This window comes from Nannospalax galili, unplaced genomic scaffold (genome assembly GCF_000622305.1).
Source record: "Nannospalax galili isolate Female #2095 unplaced genomic scaffold, S.galili_v1.0 scaffold77, whole genome shotgun sequence".
NCBI classification, from domain to species: Eukaryota; Metazoa; Chordata; class Mammalia; order Rodentia; family Spalacidae; genus Nannospalax; species Nannospalax galili.
In genome coordinates this window covers 3426904-3453843 of record NW_008341457.1, presented here as the reverse complement: position 1 = coordinate 3453843, position 26940 = coordinate 3426904, and the positions used below count along the sequence as shown (strand labels likewise).

At 57.5% G+C, this 26940-nt stretch overlaps 2 protein-coding genes across 4 annotated transcripts; one reads left to right on the top strand and one right to left on the bottom strand.

Moving 5' to 3' along the window:
- Stk11 (serine/threonine kinase 11) lies at nt 1-16146 on the top strand. Of its 3 annotated transcripts, none has more exons than XM_029565457.1 (10): nt 1-1127; nt 11598-11681; nt 11767-11856; nt 12110-12242; nt 12312-12448; nt 12552-12736; nt 13054-13111; nt 13828-14024; nt 15614-15795; nt 15887-16146. In XM_029565457.1, the coding sequence occupies exons 1-9, from the start codon at nt 838-840 to the stop codon at nt 15787-15789; spliced, it is 1350 nt and encodes a 449-aa protein (XP_029421317.1). In that variant the 5' UTR covers nt 1-837; the 3' UTR covers nt 15790-15795; nt 15887-16146. The 3 variants fall into 3 exon arrangements, with proteins under 3 accessions (XP_029421317.1, XP_008835400.1, XP_008835399.1); XM_008837177.3 differs by having other exon boundaries at nt 806-1127; nt 12609-12736; XM_008837178.3 differs by lacking the exons at nt 15614-15795; nt 15887-16146 and adding an exon at nt 14248-14407 and having other exon boundaries at nt 12609-12736.
- Cbarp (CACN subunit beta associated regulatory protein) lies at nt 16043-24607 on the bottom strand. The gene is made up of 10 exons (XM_008837179.3): nt 24361-24607; nt 22689-22788; nt 22462-22601; nt 22292-22356; nt 21739-21883; nt 20909-21080; nt 20628-20768; nt 20111-20324; nt 18718-18898; nt 16043-17646 (listed from the first exon to the last, which is right to left on the bottom strand). The coding sequence occupies exons 2-10, from the start codon at nt 22779-22781 to the stop codon at nt 16686-16688; spliced, it is 2112 nt and encodes a 703-aa protein (XP_008835401.1). The 5' UTR covers nt 22782-22788; nt 24361-24607; the 3' UTR covers nt 16043-16685.
- Nucleotides 24608-26940: the final 2333 nt, after the last annotated feature.

Sequence of the window (26940 nt, the reverse complement as noted above, 5' to 3'; positions counted from 1 at the left end):
TGCTGCGTCTGCGCGTCGCAGGGCGGTAAACAAGATGGCGGCGGCGTGTGGGGCTGGGAAAGGGGAGGCTGCCCGCGGCGCCCGCGAGTGAGGCGCGAGCCACAGAGGGCGGTGCCGGCGTGGAGCTTTCTCTCGCGGCGGGCATCTTTCTGCCTGGAGCTCGGTCCCCCCTCGCCGCTCCGGCCTCCTGCCTGTCGCGCGGCGGCTTGGCGGCGAGGGGGACGGCGCCGCCGCTCGGACTGTTTTTTTTTTTTTCCCTCCCTCCCTGGAGTCTCCGGAAGATTCCCTGTTCGAACTTGGGAAGCCAGCAGCGTGTCCTGGTGTCCCCCGTCCGGGTGGAGCTCGCGTCGGTCACGGAACTAAGAGTCCGCGCGCGCTTTGCGCGCGGGCCGGACATGGACGGCGCGAACCGGGCTTGGCGCGGCAGCCGGCGCTACTGAGCGCGCGGCGCTAGCGGCGACCATGACCTAGCGGGTCGCGCACCGCGACGGCGGACCGTCGCCTCCGCCGGAAGCAGCGTCCCCGGGGACCTGAATTGAGGGGGGACGCGAGGGTTGGAGGGGTGGGCTCGTTGCTTTTATTTTCCTTTTCTTTTTCCTCCTTGAACATCTAGAAGAAAATAATCAAAAGCGAAGAATTTTGGCGCCCAGAAAGGGGACGTGGACCCCCCCCCCGGGCTTTTGAGGGGCCTGAGAGAATTTCTGAGGGAAGAGAATCGTTTTGTTTTTTTTTTGTTTGTTTGTTTCCTGAATATTTGGAAGAAAGGAGAAATTAAACAAAGTGAAAGTAGTAAAGAGTTGGCGCCCCCAACGGGGACGAGGTGCAGGCCCAGGCAACATGGACCTGGCAGACCCCCAGCCGCTGGGCCTGTTCCCTGAGGGCGAGCTCATATCGGTGGGTATGGACACTTTCATCCACCGCATCGACTCCACCGAGGTCATCTACCAGCCCCGCCGCAAGCGCGCCAAGCTTATTGGCAAGTACCTGATGGGAGACCTGCTGGGTGAGGGCTCCTACGGCAAGGTGAAGGAGGTGCTGGACTCCGAGACGCTCTGCCGCAGGGCGGTCAAGATCCTCAAGAAGAAGAAGCTGAGACGCATCCCCAATGGAGAGGCTAACGTCAAGAAGTATGTGGGGGGGGGTATGACACAGGGGAAGGGCCTCCTAGACCTGCCTCCTCCATCCTTCATCCGCATCCTTCACCCTTCACCCCATCCTTTACCCTTCATTCCAATCCTTCATCCCTGTCCTTCCCCATCCTCCATCCTTCACCCCTATTTTTCATACCCATTCTTCATCTTTCACTCCATCCCCAATCCTCCATCCCCGTCCATCATTCCCATCCTTCATCCCCATTCTCCATCCTTCATACCCATCCTCCATGCTTCAGCCCCATCCTCAGTCCTTCACCCCATCTTTCATACCCATCCTTCATCTTTCACTCCATCCCCATCTTCCATTCTTCCATCTGTTATCCTCCATCCTTCATTCTTCATTCCCATTCTCCATCCTTCATTTCCCATTCTTCATCCTCCATCCACATTCCCCATCCTTCATCCCATCTACATTTCTTCATTTCTTTGTTTCTTTATTTTCCTTGTCATCTTTCCTTCCTTTCTGCCCTTCCCTCCCTTCCTCCTGTCATTTTTCCTTTCCTTCCTTCTTCCCTCTCCATTCTCCTGTCTCCTGTCTTCCCCTTCCTCCTCTCCCTTCCATCTTTTCCTCTCTTCTCCTTTGCGCTTTTCTCTTCTTCCTTCTTTGCACTTGCCTTCCCTTCCCCCGTCCTCCCTTATTTCCTTCTTATCTCTCCCCAATTGTCTGTGGCCCTGAGGAGCAGCAGTGGGGCTGGAGGTGTTTGTGTCTGGGTGTTGTCTCATCCCACTGGGTCTTGGCTTGGTTTACATCCAGGGCTGCTGCTGGTGGTCATGGCACAGTGGCAGCTGGTCTCCTGCAGTGGTCTAGCCATCCTTATCGTAGGCTCCACTGGGAAAGCCTGGAGTCTTGATTTTTGCAAAGCGGCCTTATCTGTGGGCCCAGCCATGGGTGGCTGTGCAGAGATGTGGCCTGTGATGTGACAGGCCATGCAGGCTGCTGTCCTCACCTGGGCTCCTGAGGCTGCTGCTCCAGTTGTGGCAGGGTCAGGTGCTGGGACCTGCATCAGGTATCTGGGGTCTCTGGAGGTGACTGCTATGTCACTGCTCATTGGCTGCAGGGGACCATCCCATGCAAGTGCCCAGTGTACCCTGCTGCCCAGCTAGCCCAAAGGCAGCACCCTTCACGCTCACACTGATGTCCTGCAGTCCCAAGACCTGCCTGGCAGCTGATGGTGACAGTCACTGTCCTGCACTCTTTTTGGGTCGCACCTGCCATGTGCCCACCAAGGGGGGCACATCTGAGTTAGTGGGAGGGATGTGATGGTGTTGTCACAGGGACACCTCCATACACAGAGGAGCTTGCAGCCGGGCTGGGTATGGTCATCTGCAGACCAGCACCTGAACATGGCCAGAGGGTCCCAAGGAGCTCAGATTGCTCATTACAAGAGCAGGGCTTATGTGAGCAACTTATCACACACCTGTCATGCCAGCACTCAAAAGGCTGAGGCAGGATTGCCTCAAGTTCTAAGCCAGCCATGGCTGCTTAGCAAAACCTGGTCTTAAAACAGAAAACAGAAGCCGGGCGTGGTGGCACCATGCCCTTACTGGGGAGGTAGAGGCAGGTGGATCTCTATGAGTTTGAGGCCAGCCTGGTCTACGTAGTGAGTTCCAGGCCAGCTGGGGCTACAGGGAGACCTTGTCTCAAAAAGACCAAAAAAAAAAACAAACAGAAAACAGAATTGACAAGATGGCCTGGGGCTCCTTGCCACCAACTTGGGACCCACACAGTAGAAGGAGACAGCCAAGTCCTATGAGTTGTCCCCTGTCACATGTGTGCTGGGGCACCAGGTGTGGCACATGCCTTTGACCTCCGTTCTTGGGAGGCAGAGAAAGGTGGATCTCTGTTCAGGGCCAGCCTGGTCTACATAGTAAGCACGTGTCTCAAAAAATACCACCAAAAAAAGCCAGGAGCAGAAACTGAGACCAGAGTACAGAGCCCTGATATGTTGCCTTACCCCAAACCCCGAGCATGCTGTGACACAGTGGCCTGGCTTCTGATGGAAAATCTGCAGGTCCCAACCGCTTTCCTGTTCCTCCAGGACAGCTAAGGGGTGCTATGTGAGCTGAGGCTGGAACCCCGAGGGTGCCTAGGCCACGTGCCAAGCTGTGATCTGGAGAAGGTCCATGGCTCCCAGCCCAGCTGCCAGCTGGCTGCCACAGAAAGTCCCCTTTGTCTGTCACAGCGTAATAAACTCCACTCAACTTGTCTCTCTCATGTGAAGTGTCCGGACCTTCCAGGCAAGCCTCTGGAGTCCTGTCCTCCAGTCCATGCTGAAAGTCTTCTCCTAAGAGTATGGTACCATAGCCTCGCGCCAAGACAGTGGGGCAGGGACAGCCTAGCACTTCCCTTCCCAGGAAGGCTGCTAGCTCTTATATTTCTGCTGTGGGCAGGGCTGGAGGGTGGGAGAGCTGAGAAAGCAGCTGAGCAACTAGAGCACCATGCACTCTAAGCCCTGTACCCTGCCTGTACTGGGATGATGGCTGCTGGTGCTGGGATGGGTGTCCTGCCTCTGGGCTTTGTGTGGGTGTAGATGCAGGGCAGTTGTGGGCCCTGCCAGCTAGGAGCAGCCAGAGACAGATGGACATAATGTCCTGAAGTGGGACACCAACCTGAGACTTGCTCTGTTTAATGTTATGTCTGCATGTCACAAAATAGGGTGCTTGTTTTCGTTTGTTTTGTTTTGTTTGATACAGGGTCTCCTTGCAGCCCCAGCTGGCTTGGAACTTGCTATGTAGACCAGGCTGACTTCAAACTCACAGAGATCCATCTGCCTCTGCCTTTGCCTCTGCCTCTGGATTTCCTTGTTTTTGTTTTAGGTTTTTTTCAGTGCTGGACATGAACCCAGGACTTTTTTGTTTGGTTAAGTTTGGTTTGATCTTTTGAGATAGTATTTCCCTATACCTCAGCTGGCCTGGAACTCATGTAGACCAGGCTGGCTTTGATTTCACAGAGATCTGCCTGCCTCTGCCTCCTGAGTGCTGGGGTGAAAGACATGAGCCACACGCCCAGCTGTCTTTTTATTTTTAAAGGTCTGTGGAGTCTAATCTGTGTTTCCCAAGTACTCTTGGGTGGGTCTATCACTTAGAGTCTGCTCAGCCTACCAGGTGTCACACCAGTGAGGAAAACTAATTCTCCCTGTCTCAGCATTTATCAGATGCCACTAGATCCTCAGCCAGCCAGCCTGCTGGGCGAGGGCTCCTACAGCAAGGTGAAGGAGCTGCTGGACTCCGAGACGAGGCTTCCTGCCTCCCGCCATTGCTGTGAGTCCTGTCTGGTTGCCCAGGTCTTGTGCAGGCTTAAGCACTGTGGGTACATATGTGCAGCTGCCCTGTGGTGTCCAGACAATCCTTTTCTAAAAACACTTATTTATTTATTTGGGGGGGGTATGCACCCATGTGATGCAGCACCCTCAGAGGCCAGAAGATCCCCTGGAACTTGAGTTTTGGACTGTTGTTAGCCACCCTGTGGGTGTTAGAAACTGACCTTGGGTCCTCTGCAAGAGCAGCCAGTGCTCTTAACCGGTGAGGTGGTTCTCCAGCCCCCCCCCCTTTTTTTTTTAAATTTCATGTAGCCCAAGCTGGTCTCCAATTCTCTGTAGTCTAGTCTGACCCTGATCTCCTGATCCTCCTTACACTCCAGTGCTAGAATGACACGCACAACATGCTGGCCATTTATTTTATTTTTCTGAGGCAGGGTCTTGCTGTGGTGCCTGGTTTTGAACTCTGGGCCTTGGGTGCTCCTCCTGTCTCTGTCCTGTGAGCTGGACCCACCTTTCCACCCTTAGCTGTTCAAATGGATGATCGCTTGCTATCTGCTGCTGACCGTGGAGGGTCAGCTGTGATTTTGAGGTTTATGTGCCTGCATTCACCACAGAAGCTGGCTTGGGCTAGCCTTCACTCCTGATTCTGGGTTGTTTGACCATCAGAGACCACCTCATGCCCCATGTCCTGTGTCAGTTTGCCCTGTGGCCGAGCAGTTTGTTGGAGCTAAAAGTGGACTGTACTGTGCTGCTTGGAGGGCTGGCCAGCAGCTCTCTTGGGGACAGGGAGCACCTGCTTAGGCAGTGTGACTTGTGATGGACTGGCACCAGACACTTGGAACGGCAGCCTGTGCTCAGCTGTCATTGTCTCTGCAGTGTCCAGATCCTGCAGCTGTCAGGTGCCGTGGGAGGGAGTGCTGGGGAGGGCTGTGAGTGGGGATGTGGTTCTGGGCTGTGGACTCTCAGTTTTCTACCCTGGTCACATGCTGCTCTTGCCCACCTGCAAGGGTACAGGGCTGCGAGGAACCTGTGTGTTCCCTTGTCTATGCCCCACCTTCCCTTCCTGTTACTGTGTGTGTGCACATATACAAGTCCGGTTCGGCCTCTAGCGTGGCCCCTCAGTGCAGTCCACCTTGTTGATTTCACACCATAATCCTGAGACCCCGGGCTCACTGATTAGAGCTTACTGGTGGCCACTGAGCCCCAGGGACCCTCCTCTCTGTACCCCACCCCCCCACTGCTGGGATCACTCAGGGCCACAGAACTGGGAGCTAGGCAGTCAGCACACTGGGCTGTGGGACTTTGCACCTGCTGCTGGAGAGGGGGGTCACCTCTGCACCCAGGACCCTGGGTCTCCCTCAGCCCTACCTTTTTCTCAGTGCTGGGGATAGAACCCAGGGCTCACTCAGGTGGCCAGCTCTGTGTCACCCAGCAGACTTCTCAGCCCTCTTTGTAGCTTTTATAGTGAGACAGGGTCTCCCTGTAGCCCCATCTGGCCTGGAATGCACTCTGTAGCCCAGGCTGGCCTCCTGTCTCTGCAGTGCTGAGTTCTGTGATAAAAAGGGTGGGCCATCACGCCCAGCTTCTTTTGACCTTTTTATTGTGAGATGGGATATGTTGCTAGGGTGCCGGGGGGGGGGGCCTTGGACCTCAGTTCTCCTGCACCTTCCAAGTGGTGGGGCTATGTGCCTGAGCCAACCTGACAGCTTTATTGACACTTAACTCATATACTGTGAAGTTCACCTAAATGCATAGGTCAAGGTTGTTTAGTATGCAGACATTTAAGAGCAGCTGCCACCTCTGTCTATTCTTAACACTCATCACCCCAGAAGAAGGTTCTATCCCCACAAGCAATCACCCCACCCTTTCCCAACCCCTGCACCCATGAGTCCACTTCCCATGTCTAGAGTCCCATTCTGAACATTTCTTGTCATGGAGTCACACACTGTGGCCTTTTGTGTCTGCATCGCTGAGCACAGTATCCCTGAGGTCTGTCCATGCTGTGTGCGTGCACGCGTGCCTTACTCCTGTTCATGGCTGCATAGTAATCCAGTGTGTGAATGGCTGTTGCTGTGTGCCATACATTTGTGGATATGGGGTTCTTCCCACATTTCCTGGGCCTGTGAACCTTGTTGGCTGGGCTGTGTCTGCTGGGGTTCCTGGGATGCTCCTCTCTTAGTGGCTTATCTTTCTGTCAAGCAGAGGGTAAATCCAGGGTCTTCCACATGTGAGGCAAGTGCCACCAAGCTCTATGCTGCCCTTAGAACTGGAATCACTTGGTGTCCTCTGTCCACCTCCTGCCCCTGTCCCTGCAGCTTGGCAGGTTCATGACTCTCTGTCCTGCCTGTGCCACTCAGGGCAGCCCCTTGGTCCACACTGGGGTGGGGCAGCAGGGGTAGGGTTCAAGCCGGAAGTTATAACTTCCTCCCTGACTGCCCTGGGTGTGCAGAGCACCCACCCCCCTCCCAAGCAAGCTTCTCTTTGTTTTATTTTCTGTTGCTTCTGAACAGGGTTTTATGATGTATCCCAGGCTGGCCTCCATATCACAGAGATCAGCCTGCCTCTCCCTCCCAAGTGCTAGGATTAAATTCATTCCCTACCACCTTGGCTATCAGTATTCTGTGATTTCGTACTAGTCACTTGTCTCATTTCTCTGACCAAAGACCCAGAAAATAAGTAGCTGGCTCATAGCTCCAGAGTCTAGGCTGTCAAGACAGGACAGCTTGCTGGCAGGTGTAGAGGCAGCTGGTCACATTGTACCCCCAGTTAGCAAGCAGAGAGTGCTGGGCTCAGCTCTGCACCTCATTTGTCTAGGACCTCCGCCTTCCTCCAGAGTGGGCCTGCTCCGGCTTAACATAGCCTAGCCATCCCTCAGACAGCACTTGAGGCCTGGGTCCTCGCTGGGTCTCTAGATCCTATCACATTGATAATGTATATTAACAAGCACAGCACCTCATTCAAATGTACCCAGGGAGACACACACCCTGCCACACAGTGTTCTAGTTTGTTTCTCCATTGCTGTGATGAAACACTGACCAATACCAAGTTGCACAGGAAAGGGTTTATTCAGCTTACATCTCTCAGGTCACAGCTCATCAGGGAGCCCAAGGTAGGAACTCTGGGTAGGAACCTGGAGGCAGGAGCTAGAGCACAGGCCATGGAGGAATGCTGCTTACTGGCTTGCTCCCCTGGCACTCATCCTGCCTTTTTTTTTTTTTTTTTGATTTTGAGACAGGGTCTCCCTGGAGCCCCAGCTATCCTGGAACTCACTATGTAGACGAGGCTGGCCTTGAACTCACAGAGAACCACCTGCCTCTGCCTCCCGAGAGCTGGGATTAAAGGTGTGTGCCACCACGCCAGGCTCATCCTGCTTTCTTATACAACATAGGCCCACCTGCCTATGGGTGGCACCACTCACAGTAGGCTGGGCTCTCCCACCTCCATCAGTTATCAAGAAAATGCTCCACAGGGGCTGGAGAGATGGCTTAGTGGTTAAGAGCACTATTCTTGCAGAAGGCCTTGGTTCAAATCCCAGCGCCCACATGGCAGCTAACAACTGTCTGTAACTCCAGTTCCAGGGGATCAGATCCGACAGTCTCTTCTGTCCTCCCAGGACATTGCACCACACGGGTGCACTTACCTACATGCAGGCAATACACGCATATACATAAAAATAATAAAATACTGAAAAAAAAAAAACAGGTATGGTGGCGCACACCTTTAATCCCAGCATTTGGGAGGCAGAGGCAGGCAAATCTCTGTGAGTTCAAGGCCAGCCTGGTCTACATAGTGAGTTCCAGGACAGCTGTGGCTACAGGGAGACCCTGTCTCAAAAAGACCATAAAAAAAAAAAAAGAAAGAAAATGCCCCACAGTCATGGCCATATAGGCCAGTCCAATGGAGGAAATTCCCAATTGAGGCTCCCTCAACCCAGGTGTGTCAAGTTGACAACCAAAGCTACACAGCACACACAGACACAGTTGTTTGTTCACTCACACGCAGACACAGGTGCATGCTCACACGCACATGCACAGGCTTTTGATTCAACTGCTTAGTTTTGGAGTGCAAGGAGAGCCCAGGCCACTGGCAGACAGGTCTCTAGCCATGCCCAGGAGTGGCAGGTTTGTCAGGCCTCCTGGAGTCATTCATCTTGCAGACACATCTGTACCCAGCTGGGTGCCAGAGGAAGGCACAGCATTGGGGAGTGCTGGGGCTCTCTTCAGGGGATCCAGACTGTGAGACTTGAGGAGGGGAAGTGGGCGGAGCCAATGTGGGGAGGCTACCATTTGGCCACTCTTCCCCAGTGGCTGCAGGTTGGTGGGAAGGTGGAATTTTGGGAGAGTGCACCCTACATTTTCCTGTGATCAGAGAGTGCAGAGGGCTGATCTGCTGAAGCTCAGGGTGTATAGGTTCTCTGACTTATAGCAAAGCAGGGTCCTCATCCACATTTAACATCTCTAGTTGAGGCTGGTCCTGAACTCTATATCCTCCTGCCTCTGGCTGATTCCTCTCAGTCCCAGGGCCATCATGTGGCCAGTGTTGCTGGCCCATGTGGGCCTAAGGCCCTGGGTGCCTTGTCTAGGCAGGTCAGTATGAACAGGAGCGGTGTCTAGGGAGGTTGGGCAGCCTGGGCAGGAGGCTGGAAAAATGTCAGGGTGCATGAGGCCTTGTGATGGTACTTTTGGTTCCTATTGGGGCCTTGTCCTGCACCAGTGTGTACTGACCCTGTTGTGAGGTCACAGGATGCCAGCGCTGGGGCCCAGGAGCCTGTGAGCACCTGAACCCATGGCATGGAGTTGGAGGGGGGATTTGGGGTACCAGGGAGCTCTGAGGGGCTCTTACCTGCAGGGAGTACACTGGCAAGGCTGCGTGATGGTACTTTTGGTTCCTATTGGGGCCTTGTCCTGCACCAGTGTGTACTGACCCTGTTGTGAGGTCACAGGATGCCAGCGCTGGGGCCCAGGAGCCTGTGAGCACCTGAACCCATGGCATGGAGTTGGAGGGGGGATTTGGGGTACCAGGGAGCTCTGAGGGGCTCTTACCTGCAGGGAGTACACTGGCAAGGCTGCTGTTGTGGGGTGTGTGTGTGTGTGTGTGTGTGTGTGTGTGTGTATGTGTATGTGTGTGTATGTATGTATACCAGAATGTGACATGAACTGGTCACAGCTGCTGGACAGGGCATGTGTATGGAGGACTCAGTGGTGACTGTGAACAGGGCTAAAGCCACAGCCACTCTGTGGCCTAGAGGGGAGTCAGATCATGCTGTCCAGGGAGGCAGCAGTGGCCGAGTTCTAGAGGGCTGTGGCTGTCACCACTGGGATGTGGACTCTACACACCCCCAGAACACCCTGGTCTTGTGGGCAGTGCTGGGGTTGGAGTTCCAACAGTTGGGGCTGCCTGGCCTTTTGAGAGGGCCCCAAGACTGGGGGTAAGACTGAGGCCTTCCTGTTCTGGGATCTCTGCCTAGCCCTTCCTGAGGCCCTGAATGTCGGCGCCAGGGAGCTGGTGTCCAGGCAGCCTGAGGGTAGGTGAAGGTGACCAAATGCGGAGTTCATGTTCCCTGATGTGTCCCCTGCCTTGATTGCCAGGGTTAGCCCTGGCATGGTGGAGCCTGGTGTGTGGCGGGTGTTTATACTTCAGCTTCCCATCCTCCCACTGGGCTTCAAACCTTGGTGGCATCCCCTCCCTGGCAGCCTGGCGTGGGTCAGTGACAGCCTGGCAGATGAAGCATATGGCTAGCCCAGCCCCCAGGTCTGAGCGCTAGCCTGGTCCCGGGCACCACTGAGGAGACTCCCCAGGACCCCTGAGGTAGGCACCGAGGCTTTGGGACAGCACCTACGGTGCCACTGGCCTTCCAGTTTGTGATTCACAGGGACAGAGGGTGGGCTAGGGTGAGTGCTGAGGCTTCTCATGCTGCCATGCTAAGGAAGAGCTGTTACAGTGTCCAGTTGCCCCATCCTGCCCCTAGAGGCCCTGGGTATCCACCAGGCTGGGGACGCAGACCTGCCAGCTCCATAAATAACGTGAGCTGCCCAGCCAGGAGCCGAGCCGAGCCCTGTGTTCCCTCCAGCCTGTGCCTCAGCCCTTCACACCACTGCCTTCCACACTGGGCCTATGACATAGGATGGACACCTGGGAGCTGGGTAGACTTCTGGAAGAAGTGGGACCTGGGGCAGTGAGGGCAGGCCTGGAAGAGGTGCATCCACCCTGCAGAGGCTTGTTATTAATGACACAGGAGGTTCACCCACTATGTCCAGCTTTGTGGAGAACATGCAATGTGGCCATTGCTATAGTCTAGTGCTAGAGCATTCTGTCACAGCAAAGGAAGCCCTGTCCCTAGAACTGTCACCCTAGCAGCACTCTTGGCCAGCATCTTGCAGCACCCCCACCCCCCGCACCCACATATCCACTTCTGTCTGTGGATTCTCTGGCTCTGGATATTTCCTGTCATGGAATCCCCACACTGTGTGGCCTTCTTTGTCTAGGTCTCAGTGAGTGCAATGTCCTCAGGGTCCCTCTACACTGCGTGTCAGGTCCTTGCTCCTCCTGTTCAGGGCTGTGTGATATTCCAGTGTGTGGGTAGACTGAGTAACATGTCTGTCATTCTGGATGTTGGTCTGTCCTCAACTCATGGCTACTGGGAGTGCTGAGTGTGGGACTGTGTTGGCCCTGGGCAGGTGCTTGCTGGAGCATCTGCCTTATATCAGGGTGTCAGACCTGAGAAGGGATGCCTCACAGACCCCACAGCAGCCTCTCTCATCCAACCTTCAGCCCAGCCTTGGTGACCATCAAGGTCACTACATGGCGAGTTCTCAGGAAGGGGCCCTGGGACTCTGGCACAGCTCTAAGGCATATGGCTGTGCTTTGATGAAACAAGTAATCTCAGTTTAAAAGTCAATCACAACAGCCCAGCATGGTGGTGCACGTCTTTAACCCCCAGCATGTCTCATTCCTGGTGGTTAGGATTTCTGAGCCTAAGCTCAGGACATGAGGGAGTGGACTGCCCCATGGTCCCAGCAAGGAGGTGCTGCAGTACCCAGGTGACTGTGCTCTACCTCTCCCTAAGAGGCAGCCTGGTGTCTCAGGTGAGCCAAAGCTGGCCCCAGCTTTCTGTGTTTGAGGTGTGCAGCCATGCCATCCGTGCCTGCCATGGGCCATTGTGCTAAGTGCTGCTATGTTTCAGGGAGATCCAGCTGTTGCGGCGGCTGCGGCACCGGAATGTGATCCAGCTGGTGGACGTATTGTTCAATGAGGAGAAGCAGAAGATATATCCTGGCTGGTGGGGAGGAGAGGGGGGCTGCTGGGCATGGGGTACAGGCCATGGTCGTATGCTGCTTTCCTTAGCACCCCACGTATATGGTGATGGAGTACTGTGTGTGCGGCATGCAGGAAATGTTGGACAGCGTGCCTGAGAAACGCTTCCCTGTGTGCCAGGCCCATGGGTGAGTGCCAGCCCAGTAGGATGTCCTCCCCATGCCCCAAGGCCACTACTAAGCCGGGTGTCTCTCAGGGTGTCTGCCATTATGCCCTATTGCCCACAGAGCCAAAGGGAGATAGGAGGGACCTCTGGCTGGGCAGCTGTGACCTGTAGGGTTCCCTGTGGGCCCTGGCTTTCCCACTGGTCCCCAAATGTCCACCCCTGGTGAGACTCCCAGATGATATGGCAGAGCCCGGGCTGAGCAGTGGTGCCCACAGGTACTTCTGCCAGTTGATCGACGGGCTGGAGTACCTGCACAGCCAGGGCATTGTGCATAAGGACATCAAGCCAGGCAACCTGCTGCTCACCACCAGTGGCACGCTTAAGATCTCCGACCTTGGCGTTGCCGAGGTAGGCCTGTGCTCAGGGCTTTGGGGGTGGGGGACTTTCTGGATGCTCCTGATCCACACCTCCCTGTAGGCCCTGCACCCCTTTGCCGTTGATGACACCTGCCGGACCAGCCAGGGCTCCCCAGCCTTCCAACCACCCGAGATCGCCAATGGGCTGGATACCTTTTCTGGCTTCAAGGTGGACATCTGGTCAGCTGGGGTCACGCTGTAAGTGCACTGGACCCTGTGTGGGGTGGGGGTTGTGCTCAGGGTGGGTGTCTTGGACTATGGTGTTGGGCCATGTAGGTGCCAGTGCTTTGTTCATCTCCAGGAGTGGGAGGCCCCCCAGTCTCAGGTGCTGCCAGCCTGACTCTATCCTCCCGTTTAGTTACAATATCACCACGGGCCTCTACCCATTTGAGGGTGACAATATCTACAAGCTGTTCGAGAACATCGGGAGAGGGGACTTCACCATCCCGTGTGACTGCGGTCCGCCACTCTCAGATCTGCTCCGAGGTGGGCATCTCCCCAGTGACCCTTGCATGGCCTGGCACTGCCTGGCACTAGGCCCTAAGCTGTGATAGGCCTAACTAGCTGCCTCTCCTGCCACTCCCAGGAAGTCAGAGGTGGAAGTGGAGCAGGGACTTCAGGGGTATCCTGTGTTCCTTGGGCTCTGCAACTGGTGGTGCTGGGTTCAGCTGCTGTTGATGGTCCAATCCAGCAGGCCTCTAAGCTGAGCCCAGAAAGGCCAGCAGGATGGGGCTGTGGCATGGGGCAGGTGAGCATTGCCACACCGACCTTCACACTCCTATGCTGACCCTTGCACTCTACAGGGATGTTGGAATATGAGCCAGCCAAGAGATTCTCCATCCGGCAGATCAGACAGCACAGGTGAGCACTGCCTCAACCTCTGAACTAATAGATGTGAGGGTGTGTGGTCTGGGGAGGTGCTGGGTGTACACAGGAGGGGGTGTAAAGTGCCTGGGGAGTCCCTGTGTGAGCTGGGTACTACAGGGCTCCCTGGTTGGGAAGGAGCTGGGTAGGGGTGAGCCCCCCCCCCCCCAGCACCAGCCCATCCCAGTCTCCCTGCCTCTGCACAGCATACTCAAGAGTGAGTTTGACTGTGGCTGGGTATCAGATGCTTCAGGGCCCATGATTTGGGGGGGATCTCCCTCACATGGGGTGTCTAAGGAGTAGATGAGGCAGGGCACAGCAGTTATTCTGTACACAGCCTGACCCCACCTTGATAGCCACTCCCCAGAGTGGAACCTAACATTGGGGCACAGCCATGGAGGCCATCAAGAGGCACTGGAGCCTCTGCCCTGTCTGTCCCTGGCCCTCAGCTGGCAGAGCCCTGAATCTGAGAAGACACTGTGACTGAGGTGTGAGGAAGTTGGGGGAAGGTAGGGCTGTGATGCTGCGCTCTAATGGTCCACCCCAGCCCTAGGTGCCATGGTCATTGGGCAGCATTGGTGTAAGCCTGGACCTGGCTACTGTGATGGGGTCTCAGAGCCCGTGTGGCGTGGTCCCAGGCCCTGTGTGAGTGGCTAGCCAGTGGTCACTGAACTTAGCGTCCTGACGGCCCCGCTGCTCCTGGGCTCCTATAGCTGGTTCCGGAAGAAACACCCACTGGCCGAGACATTGGTGCCCATCCCACCCAGCCCAGACACCAAGGACCGGTGGCGCAGCATGACAGTGGTGCCCTACCTGGAAGACCTGCATGGCCACACTGAAGAGGATGAGGATGAGGAGCTATTTGACCTTGAGGATGGCATCATCTACACACAGGATTTCACGGTGCCTGGTGAGTCCCCCAGGCCACCAAACTGGAGCCCATGCTTCTACCCTCAGGCTGCTCCCCAGTCCCCAGGGCTCTGGTTTTCCACAGGCCACCAGGGCCACAGTCACATCCAGCAGGAGCAGGGACCCTGGAGGGCAGCGGGCAGGTGCTGATACAGACATCCCAGGGAGGGTCCAGTGGCCCTCAGTCCCAGTGGCACCTGACCTGGCATCACCTTCTTTCCCAGGTGTCGAGAAGGCCAAGGCAGGGCTTAGCGAGGATGCATGCGACACATGCATGTGGAAGAGCCAGGGCCCTGGCCTTCCAGGAGATGAGCCTGAGGAGGGGCTTGAGACCTTAGCGTAGCCAGCTACTGCCGCTTCCTCCATAAAACTTTGCCCACTGTGTCTGCCGTGCATGCTTACTCGGCCGCCCTCCCCCATCACCACCCACAGGCTGCCCATCAGGGTGTCAGCACCCTCAGTCCAAGGCCAGCCACAGGCTATTGGCACCGAAGAGTGACCACTGGCCAGGGCACTTGGGACCCTTGTCCTATGCACCTCAGAAGCCCCCCGCCAAGAGGTTTTACCCCCAACCACTTGAGTGGTACCTGAAGGAGGTGCCTGCTGGCTGTAGGGTGCCAGCTAGGAGCAGTCAGGACAGGTCTGTAGCTGATGTCCAGTTGGACACTGACCAGTCTGGCCAGAGCTTCACAAGCTTCTCCCTAGCGGGAACAGGAACAGGGTCTGCCTCTGAGATCCTAAGGGTCTGTCCCCCAGGATTCTACAAGTGTGAGTGGACAGCCCCTAGCTTGTGCCTAACGAGGACATCTGTGAGTGGACTCCTCCCCCTGCTGGGGCTGGTGGGCCCTTGAAACTACTTTTTCTGTCTGGGGACCCTGCAGGGCTGCTGTGGCTACATCGAGGGACTGGGGACACCACCTTGTGTCCTGGCTGGCCAGGAGGCCCATGTGTCCCCTGGATACTGCTCTGTGGAGAGCACAGCCTGTGCCCTCAGCTGGGTGTCCCACTGCCCCTGTTGGCTATGCTGTCTACCCCTGGGCTCGAGCCCTTCCCTGGGACAGGACAAAGGACTCCACCCAGTGCCTTGTGGGTGGTGGCGGGGGTTCTGGGGACCATGCCCAAGGTCCACCCTGACCTTGAGCCTCAGATGGACCTAGAATGAGAGGCCGAGTGGAAGCTATGGGTTCTGAGTATGAAACCATGGGGTTCCTGGGAGAGGGGCTGTCTGAGGCAAACAGTGACCTTGCTTCGGGGTTGTGTGTCCACCCTGCCCAAGGAGCTTCCAAACTGGTGACCTCTGTGTTTCTTCCAAGATAGCAGGCCAACAGGTAAGGTAGACCCACACTCCCTGCTAGAGGCTGCTGGGGTGGCTGAGCACAACCCGTGGTGCACATATCCTGGGCCCAGCTTCCCTCAGGAGCTCTGAGCAAGTGCTGGGCAGCCTGGGGTGGACAGGCAGGTGAGCATGGCGGGCTGCCTCCATGCCAGCACTGGTTGGACAAAGTACCCCAGGAGCTACACTGGGCTGGACCTATGGGTCTGGGGGTGCTGGGTACCCTGGCTCAGGTCGTGGCTGCCATCTTCCCTCAGGACAGGTCATGGAGGAGGAGGCGGGTCAGAATGGGCAGAGCCGCAGCGTGCCCCGAGCACTTTGTGTGAATGGCACTGAGATCGGCAGGGTCAAGGCTGATGCCCGATCCAACCCTGTACGCAAGGCCTGTGCCAGCAGCAAGATCCGCCGCCTGTCTGCCTGCAAGCAGCAATGAGGGCAGGTGAGGGCTCTTGAGAACATGGGGGCAGGGTCCTGGGGTGACGCACCCTTGAGCGGTGACTCCTCCACTGAGGCCGCCCCCCCCCCCGCAGCTGTCAGGACCAGGCGGAACCGCCTGCGGAGGCACCACATGCACTTTATGTCGCACCACTGGCCGAGCTCGCCGTCCTCCTTCGTTCGGCTCCTTTTCAATGACAGGTGGACAGTGAGGGTGTTTGGAGCGGCGGGGCGCAGAGAAGACGCGGAGAGCTAGTTGCAGAGACGTTTATGCTCAACAGAGACAAGGGGGTGGAGCAGGGCAGGGGCGCTGCGCCCCGTCTTTTGGCAATAAATAAAGCTTGGGAAACTTGAAGCTGCCGAAGACCGATCTGTCCATCTGCAGCCTGTGGCTGGCGGGGAGGGACAAAGGGGGCCTGTGCACATGCGGGTTGGTGGCTGCAGCTCAGCCTGTACCCCAGATAGCGAGCTCGTCCTCCTTTCTTAGAGCCCCACGGCCCTGGACTTACTGCTGGGTTCACGCATGCGCCTGGCAGCCACCAGCACGTGCTGATGACTCAGGTCCTGGCAGGAGGTCTGTGTCCCGAGAGTGAATACGTTTGCTTCTTGGACCCTACAACCTTAGGATGTGACTCTGATCTCGAAGGCCCAGTTTTCCTCCCTCCTGGAGCCTTGCACCACGGGAGGCCTTTGCCACCCGCTAAGCACCGGGAGCGGGCTGTGAGCGTGCATCAGGAGAGCGCCCAGGCCGCCAGAGCTGCGCGCATGCGCACTCGAGACGACATACGTCGCCTGGCTGCACTGCAGCCCAGGTTGCTCCCGCTCTCGCCGCTGTGGCCTCCCCGCGGCACCGAATCTGCGAAGCTGCCGAGAGGCGGGTCGGGGATTCGTGGCTTACGCCGGGCTGCGATCGGGGGACGTGGGAGCGGCGGCTACGAGCGTCGGGGCCGTGGCCACGTGCTCGGCGAGGCGCGGGGAAAAGAGTCTCTCATCGAGGCCGGCCGCCAGCTTGTCCAGCAGCGCGCCCGCGGGCTCCACACACAGCCCTGACCCGGGACAGCTGCCTCCGGGCTCCTCCTCGATGACGGGGATGGCTGGGTCGTCACCTGCGGTCGCTAGGCCGCGGCCTTCAGAGGGACAATCGACGCTGTCACCCCGACGCAAGGGCGCACGCGCTGGACGGGCAGCTCCGGGGGGCGTGGCCGCAGAGGCGAAGGTGGCAGCCGCACGAGCGCCGCCAGGGTCACTGTGTTGACGTCCTCGCTGCTGCCACTGCTTCCGCGCATGGGGGTGCGCGCGTGCGCGGTGGCGCGGCGCATCGTCGAAGTGCGGGTCGTGGCGCAGGAATTCATGGAACAGTGCGTCCGTCTTCTCGTCGATGCTGTAGTCACGCCGCGGCCTGCGCGGCCAGGCTCGTGGACTGCTGGGAGGACTGCGGGCTGGGCCGAGGGCTTCAAGGGTGTCGTCGCCCGCACTGCGGCCCTCGATGCTCGCATAGCCGCTGTCCATCTGCAGCAGGCGGCGGGACTCACCGTCCTTAGGCCGTGGCAGGGGCGGGGACTCGGGCGGGGGCGGGAAGGCCGGGGCTGCGCCACCGGAGCCCGAGCTGTCGCCGCTGCGCACGGAGTCACGGTCATTGCCGCTGCTGCTGTGGTCCGATGCGGTGGCCGCGTGCAGCTCGAGTGACGCACGAAGGCTCCACAAGTCACGGTAGCTGGACTGCGCATGCTCGGTGTCTTGCTCCTGCTGCTGCTGCTGCTGCTGATCCTGCTGCGCATGCTCGGGCCCCAAAGTGATGCTGCGCTCTGGGGGAGACTCGGGGCTCGCTCCTCCCGATGCCTCGGCCGCCTCTAGCCTGCAAGGCCAGGCCCACTTGGTCAGAGCCTGCAGGCTGCGTTCTGCCCTGCTGGCCACACACCTGTGCATCGGGGATGATGGGCGTGGAGGGGATCCCTAGATAAGGCCTCCTCTTCCTAGTCTGATAGGCAAGAGGGCCAGATAGACTAGACCTGAATTCAAGGTGGACCCTTCTTTCTAGCCTGTGATAGACAGGACCGGACGGGATGGCCCTGGAGACTACACTGGATGGACCTGAAACAGTCCAACTTGGGAAGATGAGCAGAGAGGAACCCACATGGAGCCTGAACCACCCCTAGATGCAGCCTCCCTATCCTAGCATGTGATGAACAGGAGGACCGGATGGGATTGGCCCTACTTAGAGACTACATTGGATGGATCTGAACTTGAGCCCAACTTGGGAAGACAGGCATGGAGAGATCCTCGTGGACCACTCCTAAACAGCCTCTTCCTAGTTCTTGATGGACAAAGGACTAGAGAGGGAGGGTCCTGAACCACCATCCAATGTGGGCTTTCTTAGCTGGTCGCTTGACCCCACTGGTCATATGCTTTAATGCAGGTGAATGGTGGAGTCAAGGGTCACCCCACCCACTTTTGCAAGCGCCGCCCCCCTCCCCCCCTTGCTGGTTGGTTTTAGGCTTTGGGGATTTGTGGATCAGTTGCAGAGGGAGGCTGCATCTAGTAGAAGGGTCACCACAGTTTCTGAGAATGAACAAGCCATCCCTCAGGAGTATGGGCAGGTGGGAGGGGTCCCGGGGCCACCAAAGAGCCCTTCAGGCCTGAGATCCCAGCTGGCAGCACCAGGGTGGGCCCACAACCACGGTATCCAGGTAGGCGATTCCTCCTGGAGGCCCTGGGGCCATCACCTACCCACCCACCCTTACCCAGTCTCTCCCTGTTCCCCTCCTCCTCCGGTCTGTGCTGGAGAGACAGCCCCCGTGAAGTGGCCAGGGTAACTCGAGTTCGTGTCCAAAGAGCCAGGAGGGCTGTCCCAGGGCCACCTAAGGGGGACGGAGCAGGGCAGGGGCCCACAGGCCCACCCCTAGCACCACTATCTACTGAAAAATACCTGCCGAGAGTGGGGGGCGGGCTGGTGGGGCTGGCCAGAAAGGGGCGGGGGGGTGGGAAGGCCACAGCGTCGCCTGCACTGGCGATGTACTGAATGAACTCCCCATGGGGAGCATCCTCCTCCTGCTCCATGCTCTCACTGGCTGCCCGCTGCCGTTGGAAATGGTGCCTCTTAGGAGAACCTGTGTAGGAAGAGGGCCAATTCAGGAAACTGAAGCATGGACCAGATGTGCCAAGGCCAGACATGAGGCATCAGCTGGTGGGGGGGGTAGTGCAGCACAGGATAAAGAGAGGTGCCTCCTGCAGGCTGCACAGTATCCTGGGAAACTTGGGGAACTGCCCCACCCATGCCTCAGTCCTTGGACAGTGGCCAGGACCTTCCCCAAACAGCCGCAAGTGGGGTAGGAGCCACCCATCAAACAGGTTTGGTTAACCACCCCCAGGAATCTCTGTTCTATCTGGGAACCCAAGTTCTCCCAGGTAGTGAACAGGTCTCCCCTTGCACAGCAGGAGTCCCGTGGAGGTGGGGTAGGTGTGGGTGCCAGCCTGCTGTCACCCTACTTGTCTCTTTCCAGGCAAGGCCCTGGAGGGTGTCTGCTTAGCAGTTTAGTGGGGGCTCCTCCCCACAGTTTAGCAATCCCATACCTTGGGGCTGGCAGGCTTCTCACACCATGGAAACCAGCCCTTGGCTTGTTTTTGTAAATAAAGTTTTATTGGCACAAAGCCACACTCATTTGCATACAAAAGTCATTTTCCACAGCAGCAGTTGAGATGGTCTCAAAACACTGTCCAGGATCTCATTAGAAGTGTTTGAGGGCTCACCGGGATGTCTGTCAGCCCAGAACTCAGGAAGCTGAGACAGGAGGATTCCTTAGAGTTCAAGGCCAACCTGGGCTACAAAGGCAACCCCCTCAAACAAAAGTGTTGCTGACTCTAGGTTTTATTTCAACACCTTTTTTTTTCCTTTTTTTTTTTTTTTTTTTTTTTTGAGGAGGCTGGCCTGAAATTCATGATATAGCCTGATAGCCTGATTTATGCAGTGCTGGGATGGAATTCCAGGACTCCCAAGTGCTTAGTGAGCACTCCTCCCCCTTTAGCCCATTCAGAAAAGTCAAAGTAAAGACTCCAAAGGACTGGACCAATCCTTACAGGGGACAGGATTGAGTGACCACAAGGTGGCTCCATGCCTGTGCACAGTGGTCAAGGGGTTGATGGGAGGTCACACTCAGTGAAGACCCTGCCTCACATCACCAGTGGTTAAAAGACACCATATGGGCCCTGACAGTTTCCTAGCCACAGCCAGTTCCTATGACTCCATAACCAGCTTGAAGGTCTCTAGCAAGATGGGTCCCGGTGACCCCTGCTACTCCAAGGGGCCCCTAGGGGTGCCTTACCTCTTGTGTCCAGACTGGATGCCCGCTGGCTAGGCTCCATTTTCCATTTCTTGACCTTGAAGTAGGGGCTGGCTCCATCCAGGCTGGCATGACGGCGTAGCCTGGTGAAGAACTGCAGTACGGTGCCTGCCCCGGAGGAGCCTGTGCCTGCCTCCCCGGGCACCACCTCAGGTCCGGGTCCAGCAGACTTGACACCCCGGGAACCCGCATCCAACTGTGGGAGAACAGAAACTGTCAGGCATGGAGTCCCCTCTCTGGCCCCTTTTCAATATATGGGTCCCCACTAACATCTGTGGCTGTCACCCCCATTCCTTCAGCCACATCTCTCAGGCCCGCTCTGCCCTCCTGGGCCCTGTCCCTTCCAGGGAAGAACCTTCGACACAGAGCACTGGTCACTTCCCACCAGCCTGGGTGACACAAAGGATTCTGCAGTACCAAGTCTTGTGGGTGGATTGACTCAGGGAGAGAAGGCACCTGGATCTTGGCGTGCCCTGGGGAAATGGAGGGGATCTCTCACCGAGGTTCCTTCCCCAGAGTCGCTGGAGGTTGAAGGGCTGATCTCCGAGAAGTGGGCAGCACCTGCTGCGGAGTTGTAGGGGTCACCTGGCAGGGCAGAGCTGGGGCCCACAGAGCGGCCAGCGAGGGCCTTCCCTCGGGGCTGTGGGACAGAGCAGGGTGGGGGAGGAAGCAGGGACCAGGTCAAAGAGTTTGGGTAGGTGACCCAGGTGCCACCCCTCCCCCGCCCACCCCCCATGCCCCCCATGCAGCACCCAGACTGGCTGCCACTCCGACCCTCACCTGGAAAATGGCCAGGCTGTCCTTGGGGGGGGTGGCAGGGTGGGGGGTGGCAGCTGCACTGGCCTCGCCAGAGTCACACTCATGGATAGTAGATATCTTAAGCGGCGGGAGGTGCAGATGGGTGAGGCGGGCATTTTTCAGGTGGTGGAAGTCCCCCTCTGTTAGGGTATACCTACAATGGTCACCCCACTAGTTAGCCATTCAAGGCTCCCAGTGGGGAACACCAACACAATACCTGGTTTTGTTTTGTTTCCTTTTTGAGACAGGGTCTCCCTGTAGTCCCATCTGGCCCAGAACTCCCTATGTAGACTAGGCTGGCCTGAACCTCACAGGGATCTGCCTGCTGCCTCTGCCTTGTGAGTACAGATATTAAAGACATGTGCTACCACACCCAACCCCCACCCCAGCTTCTTTTTTTTTTTTTCTTGTTTTTTTTTCTGAGACCTGGTCTTGAAATGTACCCATGGCTGTCCTGATGCTTACTATGTATCACAAGCAAGGCTTAAAATTGTAGCAATCTGCCCGGCATGGTGGCGCAGCACCTTTAATCCCAGCACTCACTCGGGAGGCAGAGGCAGGCGGATCTCTGTGAGATTCGGGCCAGCCTGATCTACATAGTGAGTTCCAGGCCAGCTGAGGCTATAGGGAGACCCTGTCTCAAAAGGACAAAAACAAACAAAAACTTGTGGCAGTCCTGCCTCAGCCTTTGGCTGCTCCTGCCATTACATGCATAAATCAGCAAGCTTGGACTTATCAATATCCACCTGAGCCTGTGGCCACGTCGTCGCCCCCCAAGCCTGCATCTGTGACCTGCCCTGGGGTCCCCTCACCGGCGTCCCTTGTCCTGTGCCTTGCGACTCTGTTCAAACAGGGCAGCTTCGTTGAAGGACACTCGGCGTCCGGTGGAGCTGGTGGAGAGGAAGCGTTCGGTCTCTGTGTCCTGGTTTTCTGGGTCTTCCCCACTGAAGTCGGGGTCTACGGGGAGAGTCAAGAGAGGGTGGGCCCCGGGTGGGCCGCGCACACCCATGTGTGCTGGGAGGCCTGAGTAGGCCAGCTGGGCAAGGATGGGCTGGGATGGGGGGTTGCAGGGACCGAGTGAGCGCAGGACAGGATGGGGCGGGCCGGGTAGGGCGGCGGGCACTCGCTCATCCACACACACTCACTCGCTCTCAGCACGCGCCTGTGCGCACCTACGCCTGGGCGGGCTTTAAGGAAACAGAGATGAGTCGGACTCGAACTGCGCCCAGTCTGGTGGGGGAGACAGACAGACAGACCGTCAGGCGGCCCGAGGGGGCTGGCAGGAGGGTTTGCCGAAGGGGAAGGGCGGGTGGCTAAGTCAAGTACAGTAGCCAAGGGCTCTGCGGGCCTCGCGGCCCCCCTCACCTTGAGCGGGGTGGGTACCGTTGTCTAGGTAGGTAGTGGTGGTTTTCTCTGCTTCATTCATAGCTCTGGAGGAGGAAAAAAGGCTTGGGGTAAGCGGGAATGGACATCCTCATTCCGGAAGTGGTGCGTGCATGCATAAGGGCGGGCATCTGGGTCCCCAGGGCCCGCACCTGTTGAAGCGCTGATGCACCTCCCAGCAACGTTTGCAGAGTAAAAGGACACCAGATAGCACCACCAGCGTGCCCCCGATGAACAGCGACATCACGACCACCAGCAGTACGTAGTTATCCAAGATGGGGTCCGGCTCCGCCTAGGGGAGCACACACATAGCGTGTCAAGGCCCCCCACTGCAGCACGATTTTCCCATCCCAACCCCATACCGCGTGCAGTCACCCACCGTGGGGCGGCTGGTGACATTGTCCCACGATGATGTCAGGGCAACGGTGGCGGTGGCAGCGGTGGCAGTGGCCATGGTGGCCGTGGGCTGCATTTTGAGGCTATGGGGTAGGGCACAGAGCCAGCTGAAGTTCAGGTCTCCAGGCCCCGCCCCACAGGAGCCCCTGGAAGTCAGCCCTTTTTGTCCCCGTGCAGAACAGCAGCAGTCACCATCACCGTCACCGGGGTGACTCATGGACAGGTGGGGGCCAAGCCCTGCAACGTGAGCCCCTCCGCGCCTAGTGTATGCGGGGGCTTCATTCCCAGGACTGCGGTTTCGCCATCTTTAGCACTCAAGAGGTGGCATCGCGCGTGCGCAGACGGGCGTGTGTGTGTGTGTGTGTGTGTGTGTGTGTGTGTGTGTGTGTCCCCACATCCCAGCCACCTCCCTGGCTGGCCGGTGTGGCTGGTTCAGCAAGGTTAGCACAGCTGGGAGTCATGCCCAAGAAAAAGGGCAAGCACCCTTAGAAGCTAAGGGGATTGAGGATATACTCACACGAGACCCCAGTTCCCGTGGGACAGAGGACCAATTGAAGACTGCGCACATGAGCATTTACCAGGGACACCCCCCCAGCCCACCCAGTCACGACTTCAGAGGCAAAGGTCCCTGTGCCCACGCTGGTGGGAGTGAAAGGACAAAAGATGCGCATCTGTTCTTGGCCTGAAAAATCTGGTTCCCATGACGACGGAGCGCAGACCGCTCCGGGGGACGGGTTGCCAGGCAGAGGGAGGCGGCGGGGGCGCGGGGGAGGCCGCCTGCAGGGGCGCCCCAAGCCATGGCCAAGATGGCTGCTTCACCAGGCCTCAGTAGCTGCTTGGAACATGGGGAAACTGAGGCCAGGGCATGTCTTGGGGCGGAGTGGGGGGGGGCAACATTCTGGGAGAGGGTTGTTTAAAATTGCACCTGACCTACCCCAAAGGAGCCTTCGATACTGGGGTCTCAGTGACCACTCTAGTTATCCCTCCGCGTGCACCCGAGCCCCTTTCCCCATGTAAGAAAAGCACGCAGGTTCCAACATAGCCTGTCCTTTTGGGAGGGGGCATGGGGGAAGAAACTGAGCCCCAGAAAGGAGACCCCCGCCCCCGAGAAGCTGGGTCCTCAGCGCTCTGGGGCACAGGTTGATGGGGAAATCATTTTGGAAGGGATTAGAGGGGTACATATGTAGGTCGGAAAAATTAGTTCAGGCTGGAAGGGGGTGGGGCATGGTAAGAAGTGACAGTAGGCGACAGGAAGATGGCTGGAGACCAGGGCAAGGGAGGTGAGGACATGGGAGGGGGAACGGAGCCTAAATAAGAGGTTCCCACAGGAGCTCCCCCCCACAAGACCCCCGAGTAGGCTGGGGAGCAGGAAAGCGCAGAGCAGGAGAGGGGAACCCGATACCGGGTCCGTCCTGATCCTGGACTAGGCAGGAGGCCAAGGCGCCATCGCCCTGTCACCAGGGTAAACTGAGGCCGAGGGAGGGCGTAGGCGGGATCCCTCTCCAGGCTGCGGACGGTGGGCGGGGTGCAGCGCCAGTTCCCACGCTCTGATCCCTCCCCCGGGGGCCACGATTGATGGGAAAGGCCCGGCGGTGCAGGGCCAGCGGGAAGTGGTGGTTATCCCCCAGCCGCAGCTCCATCCTGGGCCCGCCTACCTCAGCGCCGGGGCGAGCGGCCCATGGGCGGCGGGAGGGCGGGGACGCTGCGCGGTGCTCCCCGAGGCTCCGGAGCCGGTGGCCACGGAGCAGACGGAGAATTTATGAATGGAGAGCGAGGCGGGAGGAGGGGCCGCGCACGTGACCGGCTGGCGCCACTGGGCCCCGCTGGCTTTGCACCGAGGCTTCGGTAAGTCCGCAGCCAGCCGCCCCCGCCGCTCTCGCCGCCGCGTCTGGCTCAGGCTGGCCGCCGCCTCCCCTTCCCTTCCCGCAGGGGCGGGGGGCGGAGCCTGAGCAAACGGAGCCCCCGTCCAACGGAGGCCACACCCCCACGATGCCGCTCAACCTGCCTGGGGCTCCCAGGGGCCGGAACTCAGTACTGGGGCGCAGGACAACCCCAGGCCCTGGATCCCGAGTCCACGGCCTCCCCTGGGGCACATGATGACCTTGGGCCTGGATCCTGGGAGGCAAGCCCTGGTGTGCATAATGCCCCCTAAACTTAGATTCCAAGGCATAAGGCCTACCCTTGGGCCCAGGGCAACCTCTGGCCGTGGATCACCGGATGGAAGGCCTCCCAGGGGTGCGCAATGACCCCTAGCCTATATCCTCAGGAGCAACGGTCTCCGAGGGCGCACAACCCCTGGCCTGACATAGGGTGTCTTAAGGTGCTTGTTCTTGGAGTCCTGAGGATCCCAGGTTCTGTATGTAAGTCCTCTCCTGGAAATGTTGGAGACACACAACCAGGCACTCTGGGCACCTACCCAATTCCAGTCTGTGGGTCCCTCTGGTGTACAAGTCACAAGATCTAGTACATATCCAGCACCTGTTTCTCTTATGTGGGTCTCCTGCATCGTTAGGTGCTCACCATACACTCCCGTAGATGTTCAATCCCATCCCACTGAGAATTTACACCCACAAAGCTGGTTGTGATGGTACACACCTGTCATTTCAGCATTTGTGAGGTGGAGGCAGGTGCCTCATGAGATGTTCCAGACCAGCTTGAGTTACATAAGACCTTGTCATCTTGTCTCCAAAAACAAACAGCAAATAAAACAAGAGGTGGGAGCTGGTAGAGGATGGTTCAGAGAGCAAAGGGGCTTGCTGCCAAATCTGAGGATCTGTGTTCAATTCCCAGGATGCACATGGTGGAGGGAAAGAACTGCCAAAAGCTGTCCTCTCATCTCCATATAAGTATGCTGTAGCATCCCCACATGAAATAAATAAATGGAATTACAAAATTTTTAACTAACTTTCAGGGGCTGGAGATCTGGCTCAGGGGTTAAGAGCACTGAATCATCTCCCTGGTTCAGTTACCAGCACCTACATGGCAGTTCACAACTGTAACTCCAGTTCCACAGGATTTGACGCCCTCTTCCAGCCTCCATGGGCACTGCATACACATTGTGCACTTACATACACGCAGGGAAAACACTCATACACATACAATTTTTAAAATTATGTTTAATTAAAAGAGTGCAACCACGGAGTTCAGCTATGGGATGACATACACCAGCCACACCCTTATTTCCATTTCGGCTCCCCCTTTGGTTCAAACCCAGGTTCTGTCCCATGCTAAGAGCGGGTGGTAGCACTCAGTGACGCCCCACCTCATGATTCACCTTGGGTAACAGACCCCACGCTCCAGGGCCTTACCTGCTTGCTTTCGGTGTGTCCGAACACTCAAGCCTCTTACTGGCCCCGTGTATGTGGCTCGGTTACCCCATCAGGGGCTGGGGCTTTTTTTTTTTTTTTTTTTTTTTTTTTTTTTTTATTGACACAGGCTCTCAGTCTAGCCCAGGTTGGCCAAGAACTGGCGATCCTCCTGCCTCAGCTTTCAGTCTGCTGCCCCACGAGGGCTGGCTTAAGAGCAGGAACTTTTCGGTGACCAGCCTCAGCACAGAGCCAGGAGCACAGGAAGGGAGGACCAGAGCCAGTTGAGTGACAGCTAAATGAATCATCACAGGGCAGTTGGGGTTGCATGGACAAAGCACTCCAAGTCCCAAGTGCTGGAATCAAAGGAATCTGAACCCAAGTCTAGGGGATGGGGAGCCCCGGAAGACGTCAGACTTGCAGGTCCCCCCAACACTTACAGAGACCCTGGTCTAGCCTTGCACCCTAGAGCCAAAGCCCGAACCAGTCCGAACTCCGCACTTTCTCGAGCCTACATAGGGGGTGAGAACTAGAGTCAGCTGCCGGACTTGCGTGAGTGAGGGGTCGGGTCACTGACGTCATGGCCCAGAGCGAGACTGCGCGACTGTGACTGACGTCAGCGGGGCTCCTGGACCGCCCGCGCAGGAGCTCTTGCGTCAGCAGCCCTGGGGGCGGAGTGGGGAGGGGTTTAGAGAGAAGCAAGCGAGTTTCCTGACTTGGGGCGCCCTCTGCCGGTGTCGGGGTGCACAACCCAGTGGCTGTACTTGGTTTTCAAAAAATGTTTTTTAAACTGTTTATTTTTTGTGTATGAGTGTATTGCCAGCATGAATGTATTGCCAGCATGTGCCAGCATGCCTGCGCCCATGTCGTGCAGTGCCCACGGAGCTAAGAAGGTGTCGGATATCCTGGAACTGGAGTGACAGATGGTTT

Coding starts and splice junctions, on each gene's coding strand:
- Stk11 (XM_029565457.1), top strand. CDS start 838: ATGGACCTGGCAGACCCCCAGCCGCTGGGCCTGTTCCCTGAGGGCGAG. Junction 13,112..13,827: donor CGGCAGATCAGACAGCACAG/GTGAGCACTGCC, acceptor GGGCTCCTATAG/CTGGTTCCGGAAGAAACACC. Junction 14,025..15,613: donor ACAGGATTTCACGGTGCCTG/GTGAGTCCCCCA, acceptor ATCTTCCCTCAG/GACAGGTCATGGAGGAGGAG.
- Cbarp (XM_008837179.3), bottom strand. CDS start 22,781: ATGCAGCCCACGGCCACCATGGCCACTGCCACCGCTGCCACCGCCACC. Junction 22,602..22,688: donor ATGTCACCAGCCGCCCCACG/GTGGGTGACTGC, acceptor GTGCTCCCCTAG/GCGGAGCCGGACCCCATCTT. Junction 20,325..20,627: donor ACTCTGGGGAAGGAACCTCG/GTGAGAGATCCC, acceptor GTTCTCCCACAG/TTGGATGCGGGTTCCCGGGG.